The sequence below is a fragment of the Nothoprocta perdicaria genome, unplaced genomic scaffold, assembly GCF_003342845.1.
Source record: "Nothoprocta perdicaria isolate Ctin4 unplaced genomic scaffold, notPer1 scaffold_356, whole genome shotgun sequence".
NCBI lineage: Eukaryota > Metazoa > Chordata > Aves > Tinamiformes > Tinamidae > Nothoprocta > Nothoprocta perdicaria.
The window spans coordinates 27,788-47,637 of record NW_020455595.1 but is presented as its reverse complement, the minus strand read 5'-3'; the positions used below and the strand labels follow the sequence as shown (position 1 = coordinate 47,637).

The following is a 19,850-nucleotide window of genomic DNA, read 5'->3' as shown; positions in this document are numbered from 1 at the left end:
CATCAGGGCCCATGGATTTGTGGGTGTCGAGGCTCCCTAGATGCTCTCTGACCCACTCTTCCTCTACCCAGGGCAAGCCTTCCTCCTTCTGGCTCTCTTCRTGTGTCCCTAGGGCCTGGGATTCTAGAGGGCTGCCCCTGACAAACACAGAAGCAAAGGCAGCACCTTCTAAGCATACTTAGTTTGTATTTGTCTGTAGGAAGCTGGGTGTGKTTTTTTTTTAAGGAATATTCAACTGTCAGTGAACATTTTTCAGAGCTGTAGTAGATATTTCAGCCTTTCAGATGTATAAAACGAATCTTCTCAGAGTCCTTTCTCATTGAAATGAGGGAGAGAACAAAGTGGCGTTAGTAAAATGAAAACATGATATTGGCAGATATCCCCTTTTTATCTCCAGAGTTTCATCAGGGTTTATTTAACTGTGGTGACAGTYGAGTGGCTGCTCTGTGTTGATTGCAGTTCCCATGAAGTTGTTTTAAACGGTTGGCTTTGCCATACAGTGATCTTAAAAACAACACAGCGGATGTGAGCAATGGCAGAACTGCACTCAGTTAGATTAGTTTGTCATATTGTGTGAAGCCAGAGGGGTTTTAATGAATCAAACAGTCAGTACTTCAGCACTTGTTCTCCTCCTAAACAATACATTAGAGGCAACRCCTGCATTAGCAAGTAGTGTGGTTCAACAGTGGCCAGTCTTTGGAAGGAAATGGTGCTGTAGTCCCACCATTGCCCCCCCCAAATGTATACAGTGCCATGGCTTATTTACATATTTCATCAGCTGCTGTGTTTAAAATATTTATCGCTCTACTGCAACAGGGTCCTGTGCATAGTGATAGAATTAGCTTTCTTCTGTAGAAACACAAGATTCATTACCCTTAGCGGACTCGAGCATCCATCCGGACTTGTCATCCCCTTTTATCCTCTTGGATATATTTCCTCTATTGCCAGAAGCAAGGGAGGAGGTTTGAGGGTCTCTACCACAGCATTCGGAAAGTCTGAAGACGTTCTGCAGACGTTTCTGTTATTAATGATTTATTCATAAGTACACAGCCTATATGTTCTGGGCTATAAAAAAAAAAACTTAATAAAAAAGTTGCATGTTTATGGTTCGTGATTAGAAGTAGCACATTGTAAAGTTGAGTGAACACTTTGAGGAGGGCTCTAGCAAGAAAAGTCCCACAAGAGAAACTTGTCTCCTTTTTGCTTTTGACTTTGCTGTTGTTGCTGGAAARTCTTTCCTGTCTTAGGAGCCATAAACTTGCTGCACCATTTCTCCTTCCTTTGCAAAGGCTGATGCAGCAAAAAGCTTGTTGAGATCAATATATGTTTATTCTAAAATACTTGTAAATTACATAAAGTAACTTTTTGACAGCAACTTATCTAAATAACTATTCAATTAATGTTACTCCTTTAATACTGTTTTAAGAATATGGATAAACTTATGAATAAACGTAGCCTGCTGGCAGTACACAGCTTTTAATATAGTTAATATAGTTTAACATAGTGCAAGAGCCTTATTGTTCTCCTGGGCACCAATAACGTCTGTACAGCAAAGAAAGAAGATATTTCAGGCAAAAATAAATGACTGGCTTTCCTTTAGAACTTAATACTAAATGAACTTTGTAATAAAGGGAGAAATAGGTGTTGTAGTAATTAAAATCTTGACAACATTTCCATTTTAAATACCTAGGTATTTCCAATATAAACAATTTTATTTCATTTCACATATATGCTTGTCTATATAGTCCTGCATATATGTCCAGAAGCAGTAAGTGCCTAATGGTTTTCAAAATGTTTCTGAGATACTTTGCACTTAAAAAGCAGAAGAGAGCTTCCATATTTAAATTTCTATTTTGATCTTAGAAAACGCAAGGTTAAGATCTCCAAAGGTCTGTGGATGCTTTTCTGCCACCTCCAAAACAGCTTTAATCATGGGAAAGTGCAAATTTTAAAACTTCTCTTAATAAACTCACTGGAATTTGGGGTAAAGGATGAATTTGATGAATTATGAAGATGGCTAAGGAATCAAGAAAACCCATGAAGGAAGAAAACATGAAAACATGAAGGAAGAAACTCCAAGCAAGCAGGCCATTCTCCCCTACACCCCACAGTCTAAAAAACCCCAGTAATCCTCATCTGCTTTGTTTCTGCTGATTCAAAGCAATAAAAATGTATTGCTACAAACTGTGAATACCTTAAAAAGCAAGCAACTACCCTTTCTATCCTCGAATCACTGGAAATATTGCATGGTAGATATCTGTCATGTTCACTATTGCTTTAAAATGTCAATATACTTTTCACAAAGAAGTTTCTTACAAGAAGAAAAATATATTAAATTCTAGACTGGGATAATTTATTGTGCTTCATTGTAAAGAAACATGCAGAACTGTAATGATCCCCAAAACAAACATTAAAAACTTGAGATACTTAGAGCCGAGATCATATTTTTGAAGTTTGAAATTTATTAAGGTACAAAAATGTGCAATTACAGCCTGCATGGCAGTTTTATTTCCAGCCACAGTGATGTTGTGAGGAGGAAATAATATGCCCGAATTTTGTTCTTAAAATAGAAGCAATCATTGAAATTCATTAATCATAATTAAACAGTTATTGTATAAGGAGAGTTAAAATGTATAAGCGCCAGAGGAAGCAGAACTGCAGTTGTACATTGAGGTCTGTCTTTTATAATTATCCCTGCCCCTTTAGCAGAGTTGACTTTTTTTTGTGGTGTGTGTTGGTTTTTAATTTTACCACTTTTTGAGGTGCAGAACATTTGGAAGGGCAGAACATTTTAATCCCTATCTCTGCACGGTGTTAATATTTTTATTACCTGTCAGCATAATCCACCAGGACAATGTGCTGTATTTATAGAGTTGCTGTTGATCATTTTTTCCCTCTGCTTTTGGGCACTGTACCTGCAACAGCTTCTTTCCGAGTAATCCAGGTGAGTGTCCCAGACAGCTAAGAGGTTAAGGAGGGACTTTTCCCATCACAGCCAAGGCAGGGATTGAAGAAGGAGAAGGGAGGTTGAGAGGACCTGACCCAGTAGCGTAACAGAGTCCCAACTCCCTGAACTGCAGATTGTGCTGGAGAACCCAGGGCAGGCACCAAAGGAATGAGGAAATCCCCTATGGAAACAGGAGTTTATTGAGGAGCCTGTTCTGCTTAGTTTTGCAAGTGTAAGGGCTGGCAATGTAGAAGCAGAATGTTAAACAGAGAGCGCAGAACATGTTACCTTAAAAAAAGAAAAAGAGTAGAAGGGGAGAAAATCAGTTTGGGAAAAATTGGCCCCTTTTGCTGCTGCCCGTTAATGGAGACTTCATGCTCATACAATTTGGAATCCTGTAACCTTGGAAAATTCAATTTTTTTAATTCAGCGCAATTCTTTCTGCATCACAGATAGGCAAGGGCATAATTTTTAACATATGAACTGAGAAGATGCCAGAAATAATATGAAGTGCACTTGAATCAGAATTCAAAATGGAAAGGGAGCTCTCACTGTTTCTAATGAGTGTTCAGGCGTTATTACAGTTTTTCTGGGGAAGGAATAATTTCCCACAAGATGAAAAAAAACATAATTTAATCAAAGGCTTTATTGCATTGTGGGCAGTGAGAACTGTAAGTGAAGCCCTGTACTATTGCACATGAAAGTACAAAACATTGCAAGGAATTGTTTCAGCTATAAAAGTTAGTCAAGCTCTAAGAGCTTGCAAGTACCAGTCCAAACTGTGCCTTATTAGCTTTACAACAGGAAATTTATTTCTTCAGATATGCCAAATAGCATTATTTCCCTTTAGTCTCATTATTTTGTTTTGTTACTGTTGTTCCACTATAAGCTAAGGTCATTTTTTCCCCCTCTTTCTCTTTTTGTTTTCTCTCTCCAGTCACTCACAGGTAGCATCTCCTACTACTCCCTTTGGGAACATATGTTGCAGCCACTTTTTCTTTGCAATCTTTCATGTTGCACAGTCTCTTTGCATTACCTTCATAGGAAGAAATTACTAATTGCATTGAAGAAATATATTCTAGAAAACATAAAAAAAAACCCTTCCATTTATTTAAAAGGAAAATTGTACCAGTTCCAAACAATTATCCATCAATAGTGTATTTTCAGCAGATTAAAGACCACTTTCTTCCAGCTTTTTTGATTCTTTACAGATATCACCTATTTGCTTGTACTGAGAATATTTCATTATGGTATAATGAAGTAATAATCTTTTTAGTGACAAATGTGACACCATCTGATCTGCAAGTTGTGAAGCTTAAAAAGGAATTATTTCTAGGTAGGGATTGGATTGTAATAGAGCAGCAATTAATTTTAGATCTGTATCTAAATGAATTTTCAAAAAGAAAGTTAAATGTTTATAAGTATGACATTTAAAATTAATGCTACCAAGTGGAATTTTTCATATGAGTGGATCTTTAGCATTGTACTGTCCAGTCTCCTTTAGTAAGACGTTTGTTTCAGTACCTATAGGTGTATTAGATGTGTGTTCTGTCAGTGTCCCAGCTGGTAGAATCAGCTAATGATTTAGGCCTGCTCCAACCATCAAGCTTATTCAAAAAAAATTATTTCAGAAAGTACATGCCAATCTGCTGGTACTTACAGTTTCAGTGTCCTTAGTGAAATTCTCACTGAAAAATGTTTTGCTATGATGCTCAAAGAAGCACATAGCTTTATATTATATAAAATAAAAGTATTAGGAATTTGAATGGCAAATTCTGTAAATTTCCAGTGCATTTCTCTGTAATTTTAAGTTTTATACATAGGTATAGATATAACCATTCATCTAACACTCAAATCTGTGATTGTATAGACTATGATAAGGCACTCTTAGAGTCTATAATATAACAAACGCTTATATAATAAAAATAATTTTAAATACAAGTTCTTCATAAGTCCAATTCATAAAGTCAAGATATTTTTCTTTATTATATATTAATTTTTTTTTACTTTGTGWTTTTTTTATTTTCACTTTGTGCAATTGCTGCCATCAATTTACACCGATTTTTATCAGTTTCTTAACATCAGTTTGTTAATTAAGCTTAAAACTTCCAAAGTAGAAGTAATCTTTTTTTCAACTTGAAACTTAATCTTGAGCCAGAAGAAAATAAAAAACTGTGAAGAGTTTATTGGTATCTTGGATCCATTTTCATATCAGAAGTCGGCTCCAGCAATCAAATCTTGTCCATCTGCTATAGTTCTAGAGGTGCACGTTGGCTGTTTTTACTGTCAAGTACAGTAACACTTTATTTTGGCTTTCAGTAATTCTTTCCTAAAACAGAAATTGTCATATATTTTAATTTAGCCATGAATCTGGTTTGATTTATTTTAAAACAAATTTCAATATACCAGCTAAGTGATGTGGCACTATTGCCAAGATTTTTAATTGGATTAGATGCGAATACTAAAAAACAGGTGCCATGAAATTAAAAGTTTTTGCTTTCTGAATTTGGTTTTASGTAGCTTATTTTTTTACAATGCCCAAGTAAGATGAACCAACTATTTCCTGCTATTTTTTTGAACAATATGCCATCCTTGTATAATATAAAGGCAGTTTTATAAGAGTACAAATATCAATGTGAAATATTCTGAAACTTTTCCAAATATATCTATCTTCTGATAAATTTTCTAAGCTAATGCAACAGGACTTTGTAGAGTAGGTTCTTTGAATCACAGTCTATCTTCTTTAATTATGAATTCAAATATCTTATACCCAAATGGGTAACTGAAAAAAAATTATATAAGCATCATTATTTTTAAAAAACGTTATTGAGATATTAACTAATTAACTATTAACTAATAAACTATTAACTAATAGTGGAATATCTCAATATTGAGATATTCCCAGCATGACAGAATGGCTTTTCACATGCAATATGCAACAACCACTAGATCTGCTTTACATCAACTCAGCCTGTCTAAATCTTTCATTTCTTATAGTGGAGTCTGTGGTACGGGTGCTTTAGGAAATTTTGGAGTTTTGGGGTATTTTTTTGTTTGTTTGCTTGTTTGTTTTTTCTCCAATCCCTTCCCCCTTTGTGTTTAATTCCAATTTTTATAAGATAAATGATGTGGGATTTATTTCAGTGCAGGCATTTTCATTATTTATTGCTGCTTTGCAACTTAGGTGCATATTTTGGCAAATGCTTACTGCTAAAAACATTTGCCGAAGGAAGAAACAAAGGGCCTGAAGCACATTCTGAGCCTCGTTCTGGAGGCAGACACAAAAGTATCTTTACTAAATGCTTCACACCACTACTAATGGAAGTGCATTTTTCAAGGTGATGATCTTGGCATAAAAAACAACAAAACACCTAATGACTAAAACTTGTAGAATTCTTCTGCTGATGCTTCTAGTTTACAGAGGATTTTTCATGCTTCTAAAACAACCTTTACAGACTTTTAAATGGGAACACATAACTATAATCAATACTTTCTAACGTTCTATTTTTCCTTTTAATCTTGTCTTATCTGTCTGTAGTGATTTTTACTTTTTCCTCGCACATTCACTAATGCTTTTAGGTTTCATGATCCCATCAGAATGGAGAGGAACCCAGGTAGGTAACCGGATGCAGAGCAGCATTGCTCATCTCCTCTCCAATACCCTTCCCAGCGTAACAGCCACTTTCTGTGTGGGTTTCTGGTTAATGTGCTCTTCTGCATCATCCTCATTGCTTTAATTCTGTTCCTCTCCTAAGGTACTGCTGTTTTTCTGGAGTCTGTAATCAGTGACCATATCTTGCTGCAACCACTTAAACTTTCTGACTAAGACATCTATATAGCCTTACTAAGTCTTTTTTCCAGGCACCTTTAAGAGGATGTATTTTTGATCATTTGGAGGTATTTYTCTCGTGGAAACTCATTGGATTTGGGGGGGAATGCCATATAGACTCAGAGGTCTAACACTGTTCAATACACTGAGTCAGATCTTTTGAATATGAAATATGTTCACGTACAACTGACGGGAAATTATATCAATAGCTAAATCTTTTAAGTATTAAAATAAATGGAAAATATGAAGTTTACTGCAGCATCACTATTAAAAGTGAAGTTCCCTTACCTGAAATTGCTCAAAGTCAAGGGGGAAGTAATAAAGATTTTTTTTTTTTTTTGATTTTCTGTTTTTAGGACTTTTCAATATTTTCTCAGAGTGGCTGCAAAACTAGTCATCGTTTCTGCTGAATCTCTGTTGGTTTGACTGTACTTTTTGTGAGCTTAGGTTAGCCACTATTGCCCATTTTGCTTCATAAGCTAAGCCAGAGAGAAAAGCAAGCCAGCCAAACTGTAAGATGGTTTTCAGATTGCTCTGATTTTCATCTTTGTCTTTCATGTTCTACCAAATGGTACCTTTGGKGTGAAACTATGTATTTCTGCAGGCCATTGAGACCCACCTCATTCGGAAATCAAGCGGAGGCCTGACCTACATTGCTGAGTGGAAGGGTGGACTGCTTGAACACAAGATGGGACATCTGACTTGCTTTGCTGGAGGCATGTTTGCTCTAGGAGCAGATGGAGCACCAAATGACAAGACAGGCCACCACATTGAGCTTGGTGCTGAAATTGCCAGGACTTGTCATGAATCCTACGATCGCACAAGTAAGCACAAGTATTAAGGAGATTAGTTTCATAATTCTGCATTGTAAASGCAGCTACCAGTATTTTTTTGGCATAATGGCCAATGAAAATGTTATTATACCGAAAATTTTTCATCCTTTTTTTTTTAATGCTGCTTACTTTAAGAGTAACTTTAAGAATGACTGCTCTGTTAATTACTATTTTCTTTGTACTGGAATCAAACCTACTCRTCATAGTAGAGATTAGCATTTCACTTTGTCAACTTCTGTATGGYCAAATACAAGTAAGGCAGAGTTTGTGTTCATTTATGCATCACTGTGACTATTAACTATGCTTTGTCCACAAAGAAAAAAAAACATATTGTCAGGTCTTCTGATGCAAGGCTGCAAACAAGAGAATTGCACAGAGAGTAGAAAACACTGTGCAGAAAATTTCTTTGGTTTCTTTCATTTTCTCAAAAAAATAAACCCAACCCTGGCAGCATTTCGAGTCCTGGAGCTCATTTTCAAGTTTGATATGAAAAAGTAAATATCCTCATCTTCTAAGCAAAATTTAATATGTTGCTTGTTATATTAAATCTCTGAGAATGCARGTCTTAGCATCACTATTCAAACCAGAGCTGCAGTCTGAGGCTTTGATGAAGAATCTCTCTTTTCCATTGTGATTTCCAAAACATTAAAGGAAGARAGGCAGCATTACCCTTCAGAAATTACATACCTTTGGGACATTTGATTTGGAAGTTTACAAATTTGAAACTTTTCTTAATGCCTGTGCTTTTGCCCTCATGTTGAATAGGCATGAAGCTGGGACCAGAGGCCTTCAGATTTGACGGTGGTGTTGAGGCCATTGCTACAAGGCAAAATGAAAAATACTACATCCTCCGACCAGAAGTCATAGAGACCTACATGTACATGTGGAGGCTCACTCACGACCCAAAGTACAGGCAGTGGGGATGGGAAGCTGTAGAGGTAATGCTTTGTAAGATTGTTTTCTTATTAAGTTCTAATATCTTGCTAAGCGAGCTATTGAACAACGCCTGGCTGTTGTCTAGCAGTTGTACCGTTTGTTTTAAAATAATATCATCTTTAAATATTCAGAGATTCGTTTATTAAATAGGTGAAATAAGATTGTTTTGACTAAATCAAGTCTTGTGGGTGTTGTATTTTAAAAAAACACCTTGTGATTTCTCCTTGTTCAACACTTCTCAGTGCAGGGTCACGTTTGGATGTACTGTTTGAGATGTTGATTATTGTCACATGTGAATGGAAGGTTCAGACATGAATCAAATTTGAGCCTTGGAGACAGAAATAGGTTTTATGAAACATATTCTCTACAACAATTGTAACAAAGCAATTTTAGTTAATGTGACTAAAGCCAAGATTAAGCGACTATGTGGCACCTAATGTTTTGAGGATGGGTCACTTTTGAAAAGCTTAGGGCACCTGGATTGAACTCCATTAATGCTACCAATCTCATTTAGCTCTGAATTTCAGTATCCCACCAGCCTGTGAGCTGCAACTAGCTGTGCTGAATCTTACAATTTGTGTTTGTCTAACATGAGTCTTCCAAGAGGGCAACTAGCCTAGACTGCAAAACACTGGCATGCAAAATCACTGGTTGTCTCCTTTCAGGGGTTAATTGCTCTCACTGTTAGTGCTAAGAGGCTTTGGATTTACCTTGTTTCATCCTCTCACCATGGGTTCTTATTACACTTCTAGGTTCACACAGGCTCATTTCTCCTCACATTGCTGTTTTATTTACCTTTCATTCTTCCTTTGGAATTTCTAAGCAGTCTGAACTCTTAGTGTAAGATACAGGAACCTGAAGAACGGTACTGGGAGGGTGGGGGACAGTTCTCCTCCTTAACAAAAATATTTTAAAAGTGAAATCAGAGTTCTGTGCAGTATTTCATAACTGATTTTCTTTTGCCATTTTATTCTCTGCTGGTTTACAGWGTCCTTTTCGCTCTTTCACAGAAGTGTTGTTTCCCAGGATTTATTTTTAATCTTGTTTATTGGTTTGACCAACACCTCTTGTTTCTAGTTTTTTTTTTCTTTCTTTTTCTGAATAGTCCTTATGCACTACTTGTAGTAGATTGTCACACTTACTGAGCCCTGAGGGACCTAAAGGGTTTTGATTCCATAACTCCTATCTATCTGAGTGACATCTGCCAGTTACTTGGTTTCTTGAACAATACTCATTGTTTGAATTCTGTCAGCAGTATTCAGTTCAGATAGATATGGCATAGTTATTTGGGACATCTTCTTTGCCTTCCTTGGGTATTGGCTGTGTCTGCCTTGAAACCACATAGTTCTGAGCTAATGATTCTAATTTTTTTTAAAAAAAAAATCCAATTTACTGTCTAATTCCCTTAGTTTCTTATTTGCTAACGCCATCCATGGACACATATTTTACTATTGGAATCTTCCCAGGCAGATTAGAATTGGAATGTAAAATCTCTCCWTATGCAAGTCATCCCACCAGGCTTCGACGATACCAGCTACAGTGCATTTCTTCTCTAGGAGATGTTTCTCTGCCTCATTCTTGCTGCCCACACTGCTAACATTATTTTAAGCAATTGAAATATTTTTTTCTCTTTTTATTATTCTTTACTCTGTTGATTCAGTTTGTTTGTACTTACCTCACGTTTGTACACTCATTTATCTTCTTAGCACTCTCCATGTGTTGCTTGTTTAACATTCTTGTACTCATTCTAGCTTGGCTCTAATGTAATGGATTAGAGCCCACGTGTGGGAGATGCAGCTGGCCCCATTCTGTGCATTCCCGTCTTCCACTGTCCTAATCTGCAGCTGAGTGTTTCACAAAAACAAGCCCTGCAAATTCACTGATGTTACAAAGCCAGTTGTAGGCTTCAAATACTTTTCTTTTTTTTCTCTCTTCCTAGAAGACATTCCTGATGTCTTCTGTATAGTTCCACATGATACTATATTATCTGTTCTAGCATGTGCTGTAATAGCTTATCAAGATAATCTCTGCTCTCTCCTCCTTATTCTTGCACCACAGAAGAGATGACCCCATCTCAATGTTGTTGGGGAAGTCTCCGATCCCTAAATATGGGGGGKTTAATTACCAACACCAGTCTCGTGAAGAAGAGACTGAAATAAGAATAAAGTGGAAACAATCAGGCTGATTGCCTTTGTCTGAAAAATTTGGGGTTTAGGTGCTCTTTCCTCTATTTTTTTTTCCTTTTAGAAGCTTGCTTTGCTGCTTCAGCTCAGTTCCATGTTTGTGCTGCACTTCAGTAGCTGGAGAAAATGCAGTCATGACCAACATCAATATCCACTGTTACTGACTCAGAAAGATTTTATCAGCCCCGCTCATGGAAGCCTCCCTTTCTGCATTATGCATGTGGCACATGTTTTGAAGTGCTAGCACTGTGCTTTTTCCTTTGTGCTCAGCCAGCTTTTGCTCCGTTTGACGCTTTCCATCACTAGCAAAGCCGATCTCAGCCACCCTCACTTTCTGGGGACTACTCATTTAAATCATGGTTTATCGTTTCTTCCCACCCCCCCAGCCTTCCAACTCCAAGTGYGAGACAGACAATATGGAGACAGAAGGACACTGTTGGCAGTTACAGGAGGGTGATACCCAACAGACACCCATTGTGCTAACACCACGTATGAATGTTCCTTCATGTGCAAGTGCAAGATAGCTCTGAGGGCCCAGGCTGCATCACATTTGYACCAGTTAGATGCTACTCAGTAGCTTACCTGGTGCATATTAACCTATAGTTTAAAATTTAGCARTTTTTCCAGTGCTCTTGGTCTGTCTCTCTAAAATGAACTCCAGTGACCCTCTTAAAGAAGGCTCTAACTACATGTTGCAGCAGAWAAACCCCAAAGCAATTTGCTTTTATTTCACCTCATCCTGACTAGAATGCAGATGTTTCCTTGAATAATAGTCTTATCCTTCAAGTTCTCCTTTTGCTGTGCCTTGGAAAACATAATCTTGGCTTTGACATTGAAAATCTAGACATAGATTCAGCATTTTGAATTCATTGCAGTTTGAAGCAGATGAGAAGGAAGGAGTACCAGCCAGGGGACATCATTACTTGTTTAACCTGAAGTGTATTTGTCACTTATTAAAAGTGTCCAGAAAAATTCGAGAAGTTAAAGACATGCAAGGAAAGACAAGTRGGCCTGTTATATTTTTAAAAGGATGTCTCCTAGAGAAAAATTCCCTTTAAATACACAATAGGCAGTGAAAACTACAGAGAGTCTGACATGTTAGCTGAATATCTGTTGATCTCTAGTAAAATAGATGAAGCATAGGATATACACTCACAACAAGAAACATAACTTCAGCAGCTTTTAAGAGCAGCTGGAGCTGAAAGATACCTCAGAAATCATTACTTTATTCCTCTCCCACCCCTCTCTCTCTCAAAAAAAAAAAAAAAAAAAAAATCTTCCTCTGCCTTTTTGCTTGTTTTAGATGCATTTTCTGCCTTTTCATAGCTTTTTGCCATATGTGGCTTGAAATACAACATTTCTCTCTGAATAAAGGCTATACAACATGTAATCACTTCAGTGATGTTTTTAAAAACTTCAGAAGAGGAGGAACTGGCTGTCTCATGGGAATAGAGCCTCTCATCTCTCTGGCAAGGTTTTCATATAGCTCCAGTTATTTGTGCCTCAGAGATGTTGTTCTCACACCTATCTCCCCAGCAAGCACCGTGTTACAGAGCAGCAAGGCCCTGAGTAAACACAGTAATCCAGAACACTTACTGTCATTTTCATTATGAGGAATTATTTAAGGCTAAAGATCACTTCCTGGATTTGTTTGTGAATAATGAGTTGTGTTTTGAATATAATCATCTCAGATGTTCCCACTTCCTTTATTACACTGCATCATATCAGACATTTATAAAACAGAATAAGAGAAATGAGAAGTATTTAAAGATGAATGCATTTTTTTAAACAAACAGAGGGAAGAAGAGAACTAACATTCAAAGAAATTACTGGTAGCAATCTTTGGACTTTATCATGGCTTTTAACTCTATCGAGGTAATTTTTAAGCACTGAAAAATGACGAAGGAAGATGCATATAACAGGATCTCTGAGGGGTGTAGATAAGCCTGTGATAGAGAGGGTACCAYACTAACAGGAGAACTATAGAAGTAAAATATCACACGCATATGTGTTCCTCTCTGAAAAATAGTTTGTGTTCATTTATTTTTATTAATTTATCGTTTTGCTTCTCATCCTAAATGTGAAGTTCATAGCTATAGTTTAATCTGTTTAACTATAGTTTACTAATCTGTTTTCAGGTCTTTCTCAAAAAGTTTGTGAATGACTTTTTGTAGTTGGAAACTATGACCAAACAAGGAAAACACTGATGGATCATTCATTTTCTTAATCTTGCTGAGTTTTTTTTTTTTCCTTTTCATCCCTCTTCAGGCATTGGAGAAATATTGCCGAGTAGATGGTGGCTATTCTGGCATCAGAGATGTTTATAACAACCGTCAAAGCCACGATGATGTGCAGCAAAGTTTCTTTCTTTCAGAGACACTCAAGTAAGTTAAGAAAGTTGACTTTCATTAATGTAAGGTAGTTTGTGTATATCATCTTCACAGGTTAGTGCATAACATTAGTATCCTTGACACTGAGGTAACAAAATCTGAAAAGTAGACTTGAATAGTAGAGCTCTTGTTCAGGGACAAGAAACCAAATTGCCTTTTTTTTCTCTCTCTCCGTTAATAAACTAAATTCTGTGACTTAGAGAAATTATTCTTACTTCTGTTAAAGGTTTTTGATATTCTTTATAGGGAAATTACATATCCTAGCTTTGACAGGTCCAATTACATACACCAACACTAAGGGAATAAATTCAGTAGACTGAGGATTGTTATCAGACTTTTACTGTATACCTTTTATTTTAAAACTACTGGGGTAGTTTTAAAAAGGGTTGAAAAAAGGGTAGAAAAAAGGGTTGGTAAGCTTGCATGGTAGGCTCACAGAGTCAAATAAGAGGAAAAAAAGAAAATCCTTCATTCTCCATTATTGCATTCTMTTTTTAATGAAATAGAGGACAATTTTTCTCAATCGCTTCACTTTCTGTAASCTGGAAAGCACAGAAAGAAGTAATTACACCATTTCAATGGAAAGCATACTACTGAAACAAATAGAATATATACTACAATATAATAAGTACATCTACCTATGTGGGAATTTTTAGAGTGCACATGCAATAACAAGCTTGCAGTACATCTTTTACATTGCCATTTCAGAAATATACCAAGCAAAACCCTCAGGCCTTTTTGAGATTTTGCTTTTAAGTATCATGAAGATAGCAAGGTTTCTGATTTGCAGCTTTATAGATAGAAATCACTCACTAAGGCTGCAGAAGGCTAGTGACTGAGAAAAAAAAGTTTAATTTGCTAAGCTGACTGTCATTCCTCAGCAGACTTCTATATTAGTGCTATAGTACCTGCTACCTTTGTATTGTGAAATTAGGAAAATGTTGCCTTTCTTTCTGTTTTTAATAGACAGACCCAGTCCTCCTTAGCAATGAGTTATCCTAGACTGGGCTAATGCTATATTTATTCTTTAAATAACCTAAGCCAGATCTTGCTCATGGAAGCAGGACAGGATTAGACTACAATATTTTCACTCCCATGACTTAACATAGGGTAAAAATAAATACATAAATAAAACTTGTTACAGCTATATACTATCAAAGTGATAGGTTAAAAGAATTACTAAGGATGAAGAGAAAGTGAAATGACATTTAAGTTTGAAAACCTAAACTTTACTTCTTTATCCTCTCTGAAACTAGAAGAGCTTTTTCAAAGTTCTCATACTTTTCATACTCGTTTTTCATTCTCATTTTTTTCATACTCATTAATTCTCCTACTCTTTCCATAGGTCTCTACTGCTMTTGAGTCCAGTCTGAATTGCAGACCCAGTGCTTTGTATTGACCATTATTATTCCACAACTTACTAGAGTATCATGTTTGGTCAGTAGAGGCGTGTTTCCACTGACACATTTATCTATAGAAGCTAGATGTCTACTTTCACCTGAAAACTATTTTAGTTTCATCTCCCTCATGCCACCTTCTTTTTCTTACCAGGTACCTGTATTTGCTGTTTTCTGAGGATGATCTTCTTCCATTTGAACACTGGGTCTTCAACACAGAGGCTCATCCCCTCCCTATTCTTGACAAAGAGGATGGAAATAAAGAAGAAACCCAGAAATAGATGATGATTAAGTTATATTTTGTTCCATTTGTTATGTATCTTTCCAGGACTTGGGCACATGATTTGGTTTAAAATTCCTGATTTAAGTTTTTAAATCAAGTGTTTTGCAGTCTGTTTTCTTTACCAGTAAATATTTATGAATGGACCCAGACTCAGTGATAAATCTTCATGTCTTATCCAGCTGAACCACTTCTTAGAAAGAAATAGGACATCACAGCCCTCCAGATTTTTTTAGGCTGCAGCAACATCTTGGCTAAGAAAGAACAGAAGAGTCTGCGTGCTACTTGTTTCCAGTTATGCTTTTGATTTGACTGCAAAATTCTTTCCTCCTCTGTGAGGAGATGTCTGCTTTAAGCTGTAATATTTTTGCCATGTTGCAAAAAGCCATATTGAATTAAGTATAAAGAGCTTTGTTGGGTTTTTTTTTTCCTATTTGTTTGTTCTATGTTAATTTGTTTTGTTTGTGTGTCATCCCAGACAAATATTGTGACTGTGACAGCCTCTTATGCGGGTCTTTTATTACTTGGTAAAGTATCTGATGCATTTCATGGTCAGTGAAGTCTACATAGGACTATTTTCATCTCATGCAGACACAACTCTGTTAGAAATTACAGTATATATTGAAGTTATTCTAGATCAGATTTATAAATTTAGCACGTTCACTAGCAGACTTTAGTTTTCAGGGGTTGAGTAGAATATTATTATGGACTAAATTGTTTCTTCCCTTTTGTAAGTGGAGTTACTCTCATCTGTTTAGCCAGGCTAGCATTGAGTAAAATAAGACAGTCATTTCTCAATAAACAAGGGAGTCTTTTCTTCTTTACGAATTTAGTCCAGTAACTTTCAAACAGTTGGAGAGTAAAAAAATACCCAATGACATCATTATTCTCAAATCTGAGCTAAGACTTATCACAGAGACAATTTGTTTGGATTTTGGTGACTTTCTCCATCAGATTAGTTCAGGCTAATGTGAGCCCTGTTTGTTTATTTTCACAAAGCAATTTAACATGTTTACATGAAAAAAAAGATGTTGAGATGCCTTGAAGAAAACCCATCTCCTTAAAAAAGAAGTAATCATTCCTTAAAAACGAAGTAATCGTTCATTGTAGAGCTTCTCCTTCCAGCACAGTACTAAAATTCTTTGACAGCACTAACTGTGCCTTCTCTAAGTGACAGAAGTGCAGTGTGTTTGTTAAACAATATTCCTTAGATTAAAGGCCCAGTTTACAAAGAAAGGTAACAGCTTTGCTGAAAAATGTTCCATTTAATGGCATCACCAAAGGGTAAAAATGAGGCACAATTAATTTCTTTCTCGATTTAAGCGCAATTTGGAATGTTCTACATGATTTTTACATCCACATAGTTTTTTTTTTTAGTGCTATGATAACTTTTATACATTGAGTAGGAGGATATAGTACTGAACTTCCCGTCCTGAGAAAGCACCTTAGGAGCTGTGGCAAAACAAGTGTGGTTCTGAACAGTAATCTTTAACTCTTTTTTAAAGTTCTTTAAGTTAACGAGATCTCACCTGTCCAGTGAAGCTAATCACAGCTGTGGGAGCAGGTTTGTTTAGTAGTTACAGAACGGATTTTACAGAGCTTAGACAACTTTTTTCCACAGCAATACAGGTCTTTCATGTTGGCTTTCCTTAGGTAGAAGCTAAGGGCAAGATGCCCAACTGAATTTTTACATACAGTGTCCTGGAGTGCGCAGAGACAAGTGAGGATAAAGTCTTGGCCTCCTCTCCTCTAAAGCAGAACTCCTGCTTGTTTAAATATTCCACAAGTTGCATAGTTGGAGAACTATCATAGTTTTTGGTGTTTCTGCAGAAGTTGTTTGTAAGAGAGCATTTTTTTCCCCAGGTACTACAGATAAATTACCACTGTGGAATAAAACTAAATTCTCTTCCCTCTTTAACAGAATGAATTTTATCTTATTATACTTTCATCTTATTTGTCTTTGCCTTGAGGGTCATTTACTGCTGCCTACCACAATTGTGCAGATGCTGCTATAGCCCTCACATCAGTTAAATAACTGCAGCAGCTCAGAAAAAAAAAATAGTCTGAGAAACATGTTTTGTAAGCCAGTTTTTATATGGTTTTCTTGACAACGGTCTGCTTCCCTGAGAGGTGTCTGGTGGTCTTGTGCTGACTCAGTAAGTTTACGTTTACCTATTTTCCTTGTTCCAAAAAGCCGGCAAACATGAAATCCTTGTAGGCATMGGGTCCGTGTGCTTAGGTATCTAAGTGTCATGACTCTTTCCTCATGATATAGACATTCAGTATGTCCTTTTTTATTTTTAGCTTGGGAGTTATGATTTCCAAGAGCACAAATTTGATGTAACTGGTATTGGTATTCAGGTTGTATGTACAAACTGCACTATACTGTACTTTTTGTAAACTAATGTAAGTAGACAAGAAGATTGTACAGCGTATAGATCTGCCAACTGTAAGAAAAAAAACTTTTCATAAACTGAGAATATATTGATTTTATTTCCTTTTTTTTCCTTTAAAAAATAAATAAAACACCAAAGTTAGAACAGTCGTTTGGAAACAGTCAGTACTTAGCAGTGGCTGCTAGATTGTTAAGGAAACACTGTCTTTCCCATTCACCAGCTGGGTAGAGGTGGCTCGTGATGGTCACTGTCTGCATCCARTCATTCAGAAGAGCAAGAGAAATTGCTTTGCCGGTTGGGAAGGAAGAAACAGAAACACACTGCAGAAACACCCTTGCAGAAACACACTGCCTCTTCTTCTTCCATTTCCTTGTAGCATAATAATGCCAGTAAATCTACATGTGTTAATCCTACGAGGTGAATAATTTTAAATGACACCCATGTTACTACATGAAAACACCACCACTGTTTTAATAGTTTGTGAAATAAGTATTACATGTGTTGACTGTACACAGATTTTTGCAATGCCCAACAGTTCACTGTTTCTATGGTGATTTCATCATATACACCATCCATTTCTATGATGCATTTAAATTGTTTTCGATTTGTCCATAGTCCATTTAGTCTTTTCACCTTTATATAAACTATGAAATTATGGAATACATAATAGATMGAGATTAATTTTTAAGAACTTATATTTGTAAAAATTTCTCTATTGTGAATAAAGTCTTTTAATATATCTCTTCAATTTGTTGTTTTTTTTTTCTTGTTGTTTTTCCTAAATGTATTGCAGAATTAACTGCAATAATCTGCTACATCATCCTGTTTGCTTGGTCACTGTTCTACCAAATTTGGGTGAGCATACTGGTTTAAATACAGGCTAGTACTCTCTTTACTTGTTAAGATACTCTTGTATCTAGTAGTTAAGATCAGTTCATGTTTGTCACAGTGTAATTATTATCACAGGGATCGATTTCTGGAATTTTTTATTAATAAAGTCAGCCCTGGCGACCGTGTTTTATTAAGAAGAAAGCAGGAATTAAAGAGCAGGAAAATGGGAAGAGAGAGGTGGTAAGTTGTAAGCAAAGCAAAGGTCTGTCACTCAAATGCAAGCTCCACACAAGACAYGTGGGCTCCAGCTAAATGCCACTCAGGAGCGAACGCTGGGGCCGAGATGACAAGGCTGTCACAGCGCCCCGTGTTCCGGGGCCGCGTAAGGAAACGCTGCCATTAGTCCACGCTCCAGAGGAGACGGGCACAGTTGTCACAGGAATTATAACTATGTTTTGTGACACAAGGAGATGTCATTAAAATCTCTGCTCTAGACGGTGATTTAGCAGCCACCTTTCACGGATCAGCTTGTTTGTTTTGTGTTCAGYAGAAAGCATGGCCAAGATCCAGAGATAAAAGCGAAACAAGCTGCTGCGGTTTTACAGGACAGGTTCACAAGTCTTAATTCCTGTCAAAGGATTTAGTCATTAGACCTGCTCAGAAAACTTGACAGCAGTGGTGGATCAGATGTGGCATCTAGTTTTCGAGCACATGTGCCCGTGTGCAGCTCTACACTGCAGTGCTCCTAGTGGCTAMAGACCCTTCCCAGGATCTGCTTGCCAGGACTGCACCGAGTGCTRCAGAACAAATTAAATGCAACCTAAAGCAAATATTGGTGAGGCAGGTTATTCACAAGAGGTGCAGCTCTAGGTCTGGATCAGAAATGAGACTGTGACATGCACATGTGGTCTCTTGCTTGAGCACTGATCGGGTGTTTGTTTTGGATTGCTGCAGGGGGAAAAGAACCAGCAGTGAGTTGGGAATGACCAGGTGAAGCCAAGCTCAGCATCTGCCCTGCTGTCTGTGCTGCTCTGTGGCCTTGCTCTGTTACAGGAGTAACTCAGCACCCGCTTGACACCATCTRCTACGGGAACAGCCCTTGAGACGATACACCTTAATCTCATTTGGGGATTAGTCTATTGATCTCAAATGCTAGATGAGAAATTACAGAGCAAAAAAAAAAAAAAAAAAGCAATCTGCCAAACTCAGAGTGGCTACCTGAGAAATCACATCAAAAAAAAAAGAATCACATCAAATGCAGACGTTCACTGCCTTCTGGTTTTGATTTTAGTTCCACAATTTGTAGATGGCAAAAGCCCCATAGCTTTCTAACATAAGAGGGTATTAATACGGTCCAACTGTCCTTCAAAACCTGTGGGTTGGTCCCTCATTTCTCAGCTATCAGCTCTGCTATCTTCACCAGCTCTCATCCTGTGACTAAAGCCATTATCATCAGTTTTCCTTTTGAAAGTTCTTCTGGRGAAGTGTCATTTGCTTTTCAGACACTCTTCACCCGCTCGGTGGCTGATTTGTAGACGGCTATTTGCCTTCCACAGTTCAGGCAGTGCCAGCTTATAGAAGGATAAAGACCTCCCTCACCACTGATTCTGCCTTCCACACACACAAATTKTGTGTTGCTTTCACACCTTCACTCAGAGTAGCACCAGACTGCACCAAAGGGCACCAAAGAAGACATCATAGATTACCATTGGAAATGCACAATAGATTATCATAGGAAATGCACATGACAGAGGAGCCCAAAGTCATTTCATAACTATGGATAATTAAAGGATTCTGATGCTGTGATACCGATCCTACAGTACAGCCC

The 19,850-nt window shown here is 37.0% G+C and overlaps 1 protein-coding gene across 1 annotated transcript in view; it reads left to right on the top strand.

The window, feature by feature from the left end:
- MAN1A1 (mannosidase alpha class 1A member 1) overlaps positions 1-16,654 on the top strand; it is a 133,859-nt gene extending 117,205 nt beyond the window's left edge. The window contains exons 9-12 of the mRNA XM_026044256.1: positions 7,381-7,600; positions 8,375-8,547; positions 12,997-13,112; positions 14,670-16,654. Coding sequence (XP_025900041.1) covers positions 7,381-7,600; positions 8,375-8,547; positions 12,997-13,112; positions 14,670-14,796 — 636 coding nt within the window. The 3' untranslated portion in view covers positions 14,797-16,654. The remainder of the gene's footprint in view (positions 1-7,380; positions 7,601-8,374; positions 8,548-12,996; positions 13,113-14,669) is intronic.
- Positions 16,655-19,850: the final 3,196 nt, after the last annotated feature.